The sequence below is a fragment of the Hipposideros armiger genome, unplaced genomic scaffold (genome assembly GCF_001890085.2).
Source record: "Hipposideros armiger isolate ML-2016 unplaced genomic scaffold, ASM189008v1 scaffold_423, whole genome shotgun sequence".
Taxonomy (NCBI): Eukaryota; Metazoa; Chordata; class Mammalia; order Chiroptera; family Hipposideridae; genus Hipposideros; species Hipposideros armiger.
In genome coordinates, this window is record NW_017731773.1 from 1,715,242 (window position 1) to 1,728,579 (window position 13,338).

Sequence of the window (13,338 nt, forward strand, 5' to 3'; positions counted from 1 at the left end):
TTGGAAAAAGGCAGGGTGCAGGGGGTTCCCATGTGTAGAGGTCTCTGAAGACCCCCAAAGATCCCACATTCATATCTGTCAGGGGGCACTGCCAGTGTATCCCTGGTTGCCATGGTGGCTTTGCACCCATCCCATCCAACTCCAGAGACCGGTGCCTCTTTGCTGGCTGGCCCATGCTCCCCTGGAAGCAGCCAGGAGCAGAGGGAGGAGACTGGAGGGCAGAAAGTTCGGATGTGGACCTGGGTGGACCTACACGGGGCTTTTCAACCTAGACACAAATAGCAATGATCAAACACGACTGCTGTCATAACTCCAGGGGGACAGAAATGTATTTGATCTGCCTCACCTGTGCCGTGAGACATGGAGGGGAGACCAAACAAGGCTGAAAACACTGATGCGAAAATAGTACAATCATTTCATTCTTGCAGCCCACCTGTTTCATTCACATGGGTCAATACACTGGTTACATACATGCTGTGACCAGCCAAGGCCTGGATTCAGCACTGTGATTTCTTCGGCCAACGAATATTTTGGATTAACCACAAACGTTTAAATTGGGGAATTTTACACCACCACCATCTGGATTTCTCATTTCTCATAGAAAGCAGATGGTCTCGCTACACAGGCCCTCATCCTTGCAAGGCAGAGACTGGCTAGAGATGAGTAGCCACTGCCCCCTCAGTGTGGGTGTGTAATCTCCAGTGCACCACAGACCTCACCACTCCTCACTGCCCCCTAGCACAGATGCCAAGTTGCCATTGGTCCTTACCCCTGCCCTGATAAAGTTTCCGGGACTAGATTTTTTTTTTTTCCCCACACATGGTCCTCTTCTCTTGTTTGTGTTTCCTGATTGGCCCCAGGGTGTTTGAATCAGTGACTCCTAATAGAATCAGAGAAGCTCAGAAGGAAAGGCCCCAAAATGTTTACATTGGCTTGTGAGGTGATAACAACAGCTGATTTTTATTTCTTCTCTATACTCTTCTACAGTGTCCAAATTCCCTACAATGAACATGTACTTCTCTTTAATATCAAAAGACAATGAACTTGTCATTTAAAAAGAAAGTCCTCCCCGTCTTTAAAGCTGAGATCCAGATCGAATGCTGCCTCCTGTAGGAAGTCTTCCTGGATTTCCCATCCGGATGATAGCTCCCCCGACCCCATGTCTGTAGCTCCAGGAGTTGTTGCCTCATGCACACCCCACACACTATATTGAGAGTTCTCAGGGGGAGCAACTGGGACTGGCCATCCATATTCAACAAAATTAACTGTGATGGGCTCTAGGCCAGTGCCACCAGGGAAGGCATGTCTCTCAGTCTTCAGAGTGCTGGAATAAAAACAGATTTGCTCGGCTACGCTTCACAGCTCTTCCTACCAGAGGATTTTGGGAGAGGCTGCGGTCCCCTGCGAGGTGTGGGCTTGGCAGTGGTGAACAAGGGTGATGCAGCTTATGGAGAGGCCCAGAGGACAGAAGGACCTAGCCCAGCCCAGGATGTCTAAACTAAGCCTGAGTCAGGGGCCAGCCAAGGCCCGGGCAGTAAATAAAGGTTTACAGCAGGCACAGGCGGCTCTTGGGAACCACAGCCCAAAATAGACCACTGGAATTGGGGACCCCGGGCTGTGAGTGGAGGACAGGGGAGGAGAGAAGGAAGGCTGGGAAAGCTGGTGGAGGTTGAAGTCCTAAGCTCAGAGGCAGAGGAGCTGCTGCTGTGCTCTGGGGAGGGGCTCTCCTCCACCAGGGGTCTGAAGCTTGGCCCCAACCCCTTTTGCCGTGGGTGCCACCCTTGTGTTAAAATGACAAAGCTGCCAAGTGCCCTTGTGGTGATCGCCAGAAACAGAATAGCTATGGCACGTTTCTGTCCTGGGGAGGGGCACAGGGCCAGGTCTCCAAGGCCGGGGACCTGACTCTGGGGCCTGCAGGCTCCCAGTCTCTAGCCACAAAGGCTAAGCCCAGTGCAGGAGCGTTAAGACTGGCATACAGCCCCATGTTAGGATGGCCAGGAGGATGGGCCCACTCCTGAGACACTTGTGAGCCGGACCTGAGAGCTTAGTAATCCGCAGGCCAATTCAGGAGGCCCATCCTGGAAGTCCGGCCACCATGGCAACAGCTCCAACCCTCCAAGGTCCTTGGGCCTTCTCAAGTCTCTGGCTGACCTGCCAACAGACAGGCCCAGCTGCAGGGGCCGCAGGCGGTGGTGTGGAGAAGCCATGTCTCTGCTTCTTCACACTGGGTGGGTGGCTGGTGGCCTAGATGCGGCTGGACGAGGTGCTGCCCGAGTTGATGGGGAGCCTGGTGCTGTCCGAGCTGTTCTTCAGAGGGGAGGGCCTGCCCCGGGCCTGCAGCCGCATGGACCAGTACCAGAGGAAGATGAGGAAGCCTGTTGGCAGCGAGCGGCACCAGGGTCAGCAGGCTGGTAGCAGCCCCCCCACCAACTCCTCCCTGCCAGGGCCACCTTGACTCAGATCTGCCCCTCGCCCTCTTGACACAGGCTGCTGGACCGATGTGGCCTCAGGGGCACCTACTATGTGGCAGGCCCTGTGCAATTCACTGCATGCCATCTCACTTTGTTCTCTTGAGGTTCCTATGAAGCTAGACCTATTCAATACTATTCTGTGTTATAAACGAGGAAACGGAAGCCCAGGGAGGTAAGGCGACTTGGCTGAGCCAGAAGTCAGACAGCAGTGGTTGGACCCTGCAGCCCACCTGTTTAATCACTGAATACTGCTCCTCTCCAAATCATACTATGATTTATTAACAGCTCAGTAGATGTTGGTGTGGATTAAGGGGCATCATTTATAATCTTTACAGAGTCCCCTTCATGACACAGGTGAGAAGGAGAAACTCCCCTCCCTCAACCCCATCCCCCACACCTGTTCCATCAGGTTCCTGGGCAAGTCCCCATCCCTACCCAACACAGCCAAGGACAGAGGTGTGCAGGTGTGTGTGTGTGTGTGTGTGTGTGATGTGGGGGGCGTGGGTGGAGGAGTGCAGGTAGGGCAGGAAGGGACTCTTCTGTCATCAAGCCAGGCCCTCACAACCCGGCCCCTCTGCTCCAGCCCCTCCACCTTCTCGTCCCCCTCTGCCTCCAGTCACTACACTTTAGCCCCATTTGTCCTCACTATTTTTCCAACACACAGCCTGTTCCAACCTCAGGACCTTCTGCCTGGAGTGCTCCTCTCCTAGGCCAGGCCTCCTCAGCTATAGCTCTCTCATGCATCACCTGGGCACCCGTTACAATGTGGATTCTGACTCAGCACGTCTGGGACACGCCAGCGTCTGTTTCTAACAAGCTCCTGGTGGTACTGATGCTGCTGGTCCGAGGACCACACTTGGAGTAATGAGGACCGTGCTCTCTCCCTGGCTAGATCCTCCTGCTATCTTCAAATGTCTCCTCTACAGAGAGGCCTCCCTGGCCATCCTCCCCAAAGTGTCCGCCTCCTTAGCCCAGACTGTCCATCATATCGCCCATTATGACTCCCTGCTCTCGGAGATCCCCTTTGATGGCTGCCTGCGTGCTTGCCGTGTTCAGTCGCCCCCACTAGAGATGAGCCCCGTAGAAGCAAGGCCCGTACCCAGCCGTTTTGCAACTATGGCTCCAGGGCTTAGCGTAGGTACCTGCACATAGTAGGTACTGAATAAAGGCTTGGTGACTGTGTCCTGGACGCCCCCCTTTTATGAAGGAGAAAAACGAGGCCCAGAGAAGGGACACCTTCAGGTTGCCTGGGTCATCTCTGCCCTGTGTTCCATGCGTGGGCACTCTGCCCAGGCCAAGGGGCGGGGTCTTTTTCATACCTACCTTGGAAAGAGGTGACGATGCTGAAGAGGTAGAGGACAACAAGCTGGAAGGTGCCAGATGCGAAGGAGAAGAAGACCAAGGCCCAGGGCAGGCCGAGGACCAGGCTGAGGCCCAGCAGTGTCAGCACGTGGGGCCACTTCTGGGTGTGTGGACGCAGCCGCAGGATCTGCACCACCATTGTGACCAGCATGGCCGTGTTGAACAGAAACACCAGGCTGAAGAGGCCCATGTTGATGACGTGGTTGACCAGGGAGTCCTGAATCCAGCACCTACGGACCAGGACATGAAACCTCAGCGCGCGGCGGGGCTGGGCCATGCGTGGGCATCACATGTGTCACAATGAGCCCGAAGTCACAGGGGAGCTGCTTTAAGAACCACTGGCCCATAGGGTGAGAAAGCCACCGTCTTTTCAGCTCTCCTTATTCCTTCTTTGTAACCTAGGGAGGTGCTGATGTGTTTTTAGCACCTTGAACACTTGCTAGTTTCCCTTTTCAACAAAGAGCCAACCTCGGGCCCACAACCTTCAGCCAGCATTTAGTACCAGGGTTTCCTGACCCTCATGTGTATTTTCACGATTACTCACTGTTTCTGACAAGTGATGCTTATATCCTATTTATAGTTGATATGATAACTTTTTTAAATACATTTAAATGGAGACAATTCAAAGAAAAATATTAAGCAAATAACAATACAGGCAGTGCAAAGGTGAAACAAAAATCACAAGGTCATGATGTAAAAGACTGAACATTTCAAAACACCGAGGCATGGGAAGACTTCCTTCCCAGCTTGGGGCTCAGGAACCCTGGGTTCTAGTCTAGGTTCAAGGGGACCCACAGGCGGAGCCACCGCCAGCCTGGGAGATTTCGGCGAGTCGAGGAAGAATGGATTTCAGCTCCACTCATCCCCCAGCTGGGTGCTTGTGGGCAGGGGAGCATGGATTCCTGCCCTCTCTGGGCCTCAGTCTTTCTGAGCATGGGGAGATAGAAGAGTGAAGCAAAGAAACATGGTGGGGACGCAGCTGCTCCAACCCATGCTCATACTCAAATGGGGAAACTGAGGACCTGCAAAAGGTCACCTGGCGAGTGAGGAGCAGATCCAGGCCTGTTCTCACCCTCCCTGGCCTTTAGCCCAGTGCTCTGGCCATTGCCAGGCCAGTACCTCCAGCAGCCTGGCACCCAGGAGTCTCCTGGTCAGTGTGGCCCGGGCCCGGGCTGCTTGCTACCCTCTGCAGCCCAGAGCCCACATTCCAGCCCCCACTTCACACAGCCACTCACATGGAAGGGCGGATGACACTCTCTGGAGTCCTGCGCACAGTCAGAGAGATGGGGCCATAGTTGTTCATGTCCACCAGTGCCACCAGTGTCACCAGCAAGATGGGGAAGCCTGCAGGCAGCAACGTGTGGAGCTTAATCTCCCACCCCGGGAGGCTGGCCCCTCCCCTGCCCTCTGGTGAGACCGTCTCGCAGGCCTGTACTCCCAGAGCCCACCCAGTCCCATCTGGGGTAGGTCCTCCAAGCTGGGATCCTCCCCTTCCCACTCCAGTTGGGGTTTCCCACAGAGGAAGCCCATGTCTCCTGACCTGACCCTTACCCCTTCACCTGCTGAGGGGCTGGATGTCACAAAGAAGATGGGAGGGACACACAGGACATTGGTGGGGTGGGGGACAGTTCGAGAGGGAGGTCCAGAGTTCTGGCCCCAGGGGATGTCTGCACTGGTTCTTGACCTTGTCCATGAGGTGGACACTGAGAGCTCCCTGAAGGGGTCACCTACTGCTCAACACCTGACCTGACACGGAGTCAACGCTGAAGGAATTTCATGTGAATCAATGGAGTGAACCAAGATGGAGTGAAATGGGAAACGCAGGAGAAACAAGTTGGGGTCAGGAATGTGTGGAGGTCCGTGGTCCTGTACAATGTTCAAAGGACTTGTGATGTGTGCCCCTGGGCCTCCAGTCTGACATAACAGAGGTCTGGACCATAGGGGAATTGGGGTGTCGTTGACCAAGAACAAATGGCAGAGCCACAGACTCTGTTACCTGAGGTTCAGGGGGATCCACAGTCAGGACCACTGCCAGCCTGGGTGAAGTGGGCGAATGGAGGACCGGATTACAGCCCCACTCATCCCCGACCTGGGTGCCTTTGAGCAGTGCACAACCTGTACATCCATATGTGACACATCCGTATGTGGTCGCTCTGTCTGCAAACCTCCCTTTTAAAGGAGTGAGTGAGGTAGAGAATATGTAAGTGTTTCTTGGGGACAGGGCTCATCACCTCATCTTCCTAAAGGGGACCTTGACCCAGCCAAGGTAAAGTACCCCTGAGGATGGGGGTAGTGGTGAGTAGAGCAGTGAGGGAACAGTCAGAGAGGTAGGTGGAAAAGCGGAACTAGGTGTCTGTGTTTGACCAGAAGCCAAGGCCGATCTGGGAGGCCCACCTACACCTTCCATCAACTTACCCCAGCCCACGATGCTCAGCTTGAGCAGGTAGTTGGGAACATAGGTGCTGAAGACTTCGACCACGAGTTGGTAGAGGTTGTAGCCCTCGAGGCCCATCCAGGTGAGGCAGGCGAGCAGGGAGAAGTGCAGGAACATGGCGCTGGCCTGGCAGCCGGCCTTCGACTCTGTCAGGGCCACCGGCTCGCTGAGCAGGAAGCTCACATCCAGCAGGAAGACGGCCAGCAGCAGGCTCATGTGCACCTTGATGGTGTAATCCCGGGGCTTCCTCCTGAACCGGATGAGGGGTATGGGGGAAGGGTCACCCTGGTGACCAGTGTGGAGAGGCAGGTGGGTGCCTTCTTCTCCTCATTCCCCAGGCAGCCTTCCAAGCTACACATGCACACATACACACACACACACACACACACACACACACTCCCTCTCTCTCTCTCTCTCTCTCTCTCTCTCTCTCTCCCTTTCCTATTCCTGTGGCTGTAGTCAAGCTGTTCCCCGCTCGTCATTGTGTACCTACTGTGTGCCCAGCACCCACGGGCTTGGGCACTGTGTGCACATTTAACATTAGCCTTAGGCAGACAGAGCAAGGCAGACAAACAGTCACTATAAGCAACCAGATGCTCCCAAAGTCAGAGGGGAAAGACTGGATTTGTTTGGAGAATCCATGCCACCCAAATTCTGTGCCCGCCTATCTGTCTGCACAACTATGCATCTGTGAGTCTGTGAGTGTGTGGGGGGGTGTATGTCTGTCTTCAGGTTTGTGAGTCTGTGTGTGCACATCCCCGCCCACCCCCACCCCAGGGTTCTACCTGGTCCAGGGCACTGTTGACCTTTCCCCCCCATTCCCAATGACCCCAGCCGTGCTCTGTGAGCATACTCCAGCTATCCCACAAAACCAAGGGTGTCTCCCCCCCCCCAAAACGGGCCCAAGCCCTGACTTCAGGTGGACCTCCATTTAGGCCAAGCCCAGCACTGACAATTCAGACCCCACACAGCCAGTCTAAGGTGGGTGAAGGTGCTCATCGGGCCACCAAAGTTTCCCTTGGGGCTCTTTCCTCAAGGCACCCAAATAACTGGGCTGACACGCCTTCACGGGGTGGAAGGGTGTCAAACTCAAATGCCAGGGCCAGGCCTCAAAACAGATACCAGAGAATGGGGGGCTGGAGAGAACTGTTGAGGCTGTGCTGTCCACAGTGGCCACTGCTCCTCAGCTCCAGCAACTGAGGCCTGTGGACCTGGAGTCAGCCTGCCTGAGTTCAACCCTGCCTTTGTCACTTCCTTGCTATGTGGCCTCAGGCAAGTCACTTACCCTCTCTGAGCACTTTCATAGGGCCTTTGTGAGGATAAGCCAAAGTTCAGGCATAGAAAGCACTTAGAACAGCGCATGGCACGTAGGAAGCTCCACGTAAGTGTAAACCATGATCATTATTATCATCTTATTAAATGTGCCCCCGTGGTATCACATCTGATTAGTCAAAGGCAAAAATCTAGATTCTTATGTCAACTCTCCCAACTTTCACTATTTTCAGTTAATAAAATTGGTAAATGCTGCTATCCAAACACCACAGATCTGAGAAGGAAACGCAGGCCCCGCGGGCCAGCTGTGCACCTCCCACGGCATCCACAACCACACACACACACACACACACACACACACATTTTGGGGCCAGTCAGGCCAGTCTCCAGGGTGGGTCCCCATGGTGGTAGGGTCTTGGCCCGGGGGCCTGGAATGGAGGGTCTCCCTCCCGACTCCTGCCCGCTCCCGGGCCCTACCTGGAGCAGAGGTAGGCAGCAATGGTGAGGACACAGGCCAATGCGGAGACGACGCAGCCCACGTAGGAGAGGAGGGTCAGGTAATGCTTGTGCACGGCATCCACCTCCACAGAGGCCACCTAGGTCCAGGAGGTAGGTCGGGGCTGGTGTCAGCGTCCCCACTCAGCACTGACCACAGCTCATCTGTGGTCCCTGGGTGGACCTCGGGAGTCTATGAACCACTTCCCCAAACTGAGCCAACTCTGGTCCCATGAGTGCATTTTTCTGGAGGGGGGTCTATAGCTTTTACCACATTCTCCAATGGGTCCCTGACCCACAAATGTCAAAAACCCTCATCAGAGAACCCCTCTTCTATGCTGGCATTAGTTATTTTTCTACAACATTCCACACAGGAATAAGTTTCTTGTGAGACAGGGAACACCCACCCCCAAGGAGAGTTGAAGGCCCCTCCAGTCCCTCAGATGCTGGGTCCTAAGGTTTGGGGAGCATAAACCCGGACACAAAGCTTCTGAGATCTCAGGGACACTGACACCCACCTCAAGGGCCTCCATACTGGGATTCAGTACCCCCTCGAGGGCTCATTAAAAACACATTCCAGCTTTGTGGAATCAGAATCCTAGGTTAAGGCCAGGAATCTGCATTTTTATCATACACCAAAACTTGTGAATAAACAGCAAGGGCTTTAAAGACCAGCTCTTTTACTTATTAGCGGTGTGACGTTGGGTAAATTGCTCAACCTCTCTGAGCCTCAGTTACCTTATCTATAAAATGGGACAACAGGAGCCACCTCGAGGGTTGTTGTGAGGAATGAATGACATGCTGTGGGAAAGTGACTGGCACACAGCAAGAACTCCGCCTGCAGTATGGCTGCTGGGCAGGAGAAGGACTCACCATTAGCACTGCAAAGTACGTCAGGTGGTTGCAGCGGCAGGATGTCTGTTTCTCCTTCCTGATGGTCTCACACCCGGCATTGCTCCAGCTCCCCAGGCTGCTCACTGAGGAGGGGACCGCATGGGGCTCTGATCAAGCCCAGTTACCCAGGACCCCATTGGACCCCACCCCCTAAATGTTCTTCTGAGTCTTTGCTCCACCTGGCAGCCCCGTCTTCTGCCATCATTCCCTCTTCAAAGCCCTTTTTTCTCCAGGATGCCCTCCTTTATTTTCTTTTTCTTTTTTTTTTAGATTTTATTGGGGAATTGGGGGAGGGGAACAGCCAAGTCGTTTCCCTTCAGTCTTAGCTGTGGCGGGCGCAGCTAGCTCAGCTCCACGTCCAGTTGCACTGCTCAGCTCATGGTGCTTTGTTCAATTAGTTGCGGGTGGGCGTAGCCACCATCCCATGCGGGACTCGAACCCAGCAGCCTTGTTGTTAAGAGCGTGTGCTCTATCCCCTGAGCCACCTGGGCAGCAGCTCAGCTCAAGGTGCCGAGTTCAGTCTTTACTTGTGGGCTGGTGTAGCCACCATCTCAAACAGGCAACCTTGATGTTAGGAGCATGTGCTCTGACCAGCTGAGCCATCCTGCCACCTGTTGGCAGCTCACTGGCCCATATGGGAATCTAACAGGGGACCCTGTTGCTCAGAGCCCACACTCTTGAGCAAGCTCTTAACCAACCAAGTCACTCAGCCAGCCCTGCCCTCCTTTATTAACCCCATTTCCCCCACCCTCCCGACCCCCTTTCTTCTCCAGATACCCGCCCCACACAGACCCCTCCACACTCACATACTGGATCTTCAACCCAGAATACACACTGCAGAGTCACGTTCTTCTGTAGAGACAAGAAGGGAGAGTGGGTCCCATTATAGCTCACCCCTTCATGGGCCAGGTTAACGGAGTGTCAGGCCACCACCCCATTTAGACCCGACTGGCTGGTGCCCTCAGATAGTCAATCATTTTGTTAAAGACTAGTGATTCAGAAGACAGGGGGAGGAAAGGAGAACGTGGCCCAGCGGGGACCCTCGTCTCCTTGGTTGGTTTGCTTACACTCACCGGCTGCGGCTGGTGCTGGAAGGTAAGCACCACAGGCTCCGAGAGGTTGGCTACTTTGGTGTTCGGCACTACGATACCCAAGACCTTCTCACCCAAGACTTGGCTGGAATTCTTGTCCTAGACATATGAGATGGGAGAGGAGAGTAGGGAGAGGACTCAGGGCTGAGAAGAAAGGCCCAGATGTCTCCTAGGCGCTGTAGACTCTCTCCCCAGCACATTGCTCTGAGATGCTGAGTCTCCCTCTGGAAACAATTATCGCACGTGTAGTCATTTACACTATAGTGAGAACAATACTATTCAGACCTTTCCCAGGGAGATTTGCATGTTGCATACCAGTTTCTGACTCTATAAGGAAAGGCTCTTCCTCCTGGAGGAGGAGCCTGGGCTCCATGCCTTACTTCCATCCCTCTGTCAGACAGACACTGTTTTTTCCCAGGGGAGCGCGTGAGGACGAGGGCCCCATACCTGGAACAGGGCTTGACTGCTGAAGTCCACCAGGAGGAGTCTCTTCTCAGCCTCCTCCCTCCGGCCTTTGGTCTTTTGGAAGAGCACCCGGGGCAGCACCACTGAGTACTCCAGGATCTCATTCTGCTCCTGCTGCAGACCAGAGTCCCTTTAGGGTTCAGCCAGAAGTGAGCCCATAGCTCCCCTCTATTTCCCACCCATGCACACACCTTCCTGGATGCTGCCACCTCTAATGGCTTCCTGCAGGATGTGGGCTTAGAGAGGGCAGCATCAAACTCAAATGCCTGTGGGGCCACCTGGCAGTTCTCTCTAGCCAGCCCCACTCCGCATTCTCTGGTGTCTGTTTTGAGGCCTGGTCCTGTAGGCATTTGAGTTTGATGCCGCCACCTGTAAGCCCCCCTCCTGCAGGAAGCCATGCCTCTCACTACAGCCCTTCCCACCCCTCCTTTCCTTGGCACAAGCACTGGCTGGGGAGCCTTGTGGTTAGAGCCCAGGGCCACAGGGGCAAAGAGGCCTGGGAGAATCACATGGTATTCCCATGTCTGGGTTTCAGACGCCAACTCTTCCTATCGCATACTGGTGTGGTGGGATATGAGGGCAGTGTGGGTGGTTCCCATACTGAGTGGGCTAACAAGGCCCGCTCACAGGGCAGTGTCAAGACTGGGGTGCATGCACAGGCATTTTGGGGTCAGTCTGCTGTTCACACAGTGTGCCGCAGGAGCAGCTGACGCAGGGAGCACCACTGTGCCAGAAAGTGTCTTTAGTGCCACGGGGTAGCCACTGACAGAGGGTGCTCCCTGGGCCCGAGGCTTGTCAGCACACATCTGGCTCCAGGAGACCTGGGGGAGGGGATCGCTCACAGCCTCCACATCTGCTTCCGCCCGGCCCGCCGGATCCTGACCCCTGACCTCCTGCTGGGAATGGATGTGCAGGTCCTGGAGGCCAGCTGTGGGTTGGAGCTTCCACACGGTGGCGTTGACCCGATCCTCTTCAAAGGACACTGTGTCCCCGGGGAACCTCACGGAGGTCAGCTTTGACTCCAAACTCTGCAGCCGCCTGGCAGCGGGGGAGAGAGGGTGGGTGACTTCCGGGAAGAGGATCCAGGGGTGAAGGAAGGCAGACAGGAAGAGACTCAGGAAAGAGGGAGACAAGAGAGGGAAAAGAGGGTCAGGGGAGAGCAGAGAGGGGGCAAGAGAGAAAAACAGGCTGCTGAGAGCTGGACAGAGAGCGTGACCTGCAGGAGGCAGAGAGGAAGCTGGAACCTTCAGGCAAACAGGGAAGGAGACGGGGCAGGGAGGGGAGTGTCCCGGGCCTAGTTCTACCTGGGTTAATCCACTCTGTGGCCATGAAACAGCCCTACCCATCTCGTGGCCCCAGTCTACTGAGCTCCGAAATGGGCCCATCGTTTCTCCTTTACTGGCGGGGATAGAGTTTCGGTGTACGGTCCTGGGATGGCAGAAGTGACCTTTATCTATACTGACTCAGGCAGATGTGGGAATTGGCCTGCAGGCTGTATCTCAACTCCTCCAGGAAGAGATGGAAAGATAAGAACGTTCCAGCCCTGGGAGAGGCCTCCACTGGGCCTCCCACTCCAGGTCCCCAACCTGCCCAGGTATGGGTCTGGGGTATACCCCTCCCCACCCTGCACCCTAGGAGCCTCACTCACTGGCCAGCAGGGGTAGCTGAGGGCCTTCTTGAGTTCTTCCGAGGATGCTTCAGAAGCTGGTTGAGCAGCTGGAGGTCCCGTTTCAGCTCGCATATGTCCATCGAGGCATTGTGGGGGGCCTTCCGTGGAGGATCTGGGTGGGGGGCAGGCAGACTTACCTAAGGTGCCTGATTGAGGTGCTGTGCCACACTCATGATCCTCCCTTTTTTTTTTTTAAGTTGAGCCATCCTGCCACCTGTTGGCAGCTCAGCGGCAGCTCCGCTCGAGCCGGGAATCGAACCGGCGACCTTGTTGCTCAGAGCTCGCACTCTTGAGCAAGCCCTTAACCAACGGAGCGACTCAGCCAGTCCTGATCCTCCCATTTAATCCTCCCGCAACTCTGAAAAATTCCATCCCCATTTGTGGAAGAGGAAACAGGCTCCAAGAAGTGGAGTGAACTCCCTCAAGGTCACTCAGAGATGAGGCCAGCCAGGAGGAGGCTCTGTCATGTAGAACCTCCAGCAACTGCAGCCCCATCAGGGTGGCACGGGACATACTCACCCGGGCACCCTTCTGACAACACGCATGGAGCTGGGAGGGACCGTTCCAGGGCCCAGTCCCAGCTATGCCCCCTTCAGGAGGGGTTGGGGGGAATTGTGTGGTGGCTCTGGGGACTCCCCACCCCCAGGCTCCCTGACCCCAGGCTCCAGGCCCTCCACCTGGGTACCCTGCACCCCAGGGCTGCAGACTTCGGTGTCTCCAAGGGTCAAATAGGACTCAGATGACATAAGCAACTGGGAACAGAAACACATTGGGGGGGGGGGCATCATCGAGGGATGCCCTGTGCCATCGAGGGAGGTCCTGGGTAGCCACATCTGAATTTATAAGGAGAAAGTCTGATTTTTAAGTGATTTGAAACCTCTGGCTCGTGTTTTGTTTTTGTTCGTTTGTTTGTTTTAAAAAAAAAAATCTCTACAAGCCGAACAAGACCAGGTCAGATCTATTCTTCAGGATGCCAATTTGCAGCTGGGCCTAACTTTGCCCTAACCACCCCCAGGGTGGGGCAGGATCCCAGTCTGGGGGTGAGGAGCCCCATTGACTACCTGGCCCCTGTCTGCTGCACTGGACAGCATCTGGGCCAGGAGCTGGCCTGCTCCTGTATTTTCATGGGCCTGGAGCCGCTAACATCTTCAAAGTACTGTGCCCTCCACACCCCACCCCCAGGAG

At 55.1% G+C, this 13,338-nt stretch overlaps 1 protein-coding gene across 8 annotated transcripts in view; it reads right to left on the minus strand.

The window, feature by feature from the left end:
• Window positions 1-311: 311 nt before the first annotated feature.
• ADGRG1 (adhesion G protein-coupled receptor G1) overlaps window positions 312-13,338 on the minus strand; it is a 40,854-nt gene continuing 27,827 nt past the window's right edge. For 6 of the 8 annotated variants that reach the window (XM_019664496.1, XM_019664494.1, XM_019664500.1 and 3 more), the window contains exons 4-14: window positions 12,133-12,265; window positions 11,327-11,522; window positions 10,467-10,595; window positions 10,002-10,118; window positions 9,735-9,780; window positions 8,908-9,011; window positions 8,017-8,135; window positions 6,249-6,517; window positions 5,069-5,177; window positions 3,795-4,063; window positions 312-2,375 (exon numbers count right to left, since the gene is read on the minus strand). In XM_019664496.1, the coding sequence (XP_019520041.1) occupies window positions 2,245-2,375; window positions 3,795-4,063; window positions 5,069-5,177; window positions 6,249-6,517; window positions 8,017-8,135; window positions 8,908-9,011; window positions 9,735-9,780; window positions 10,002-10,118; window positions 10,467-10,595; window positions 11,327-11,522; window positions 12,133-12,265 (1,622 nt within the window). In that variant the 3' untranslated portion in view covers window positions 312-2,244. Of the gene's footprint in view, window positions 2,376-3,794; window positions 4,064-5,068; window positions 5,178-6,248; window positions 6,518-8,016; window positions 8,136-8,907; window positions 9,012-9,734; window positions 9,781-10,001; window positions 10,119-10,466; window positions 10,599-11,326; window positions 11,523-12,132; window positions 12,266-13,338 lie in introns of all 8 variants that reach the window. The other 2 variants (XM_019664503.1, XM_019664502.1) reach the window with 2 other exon arrangements.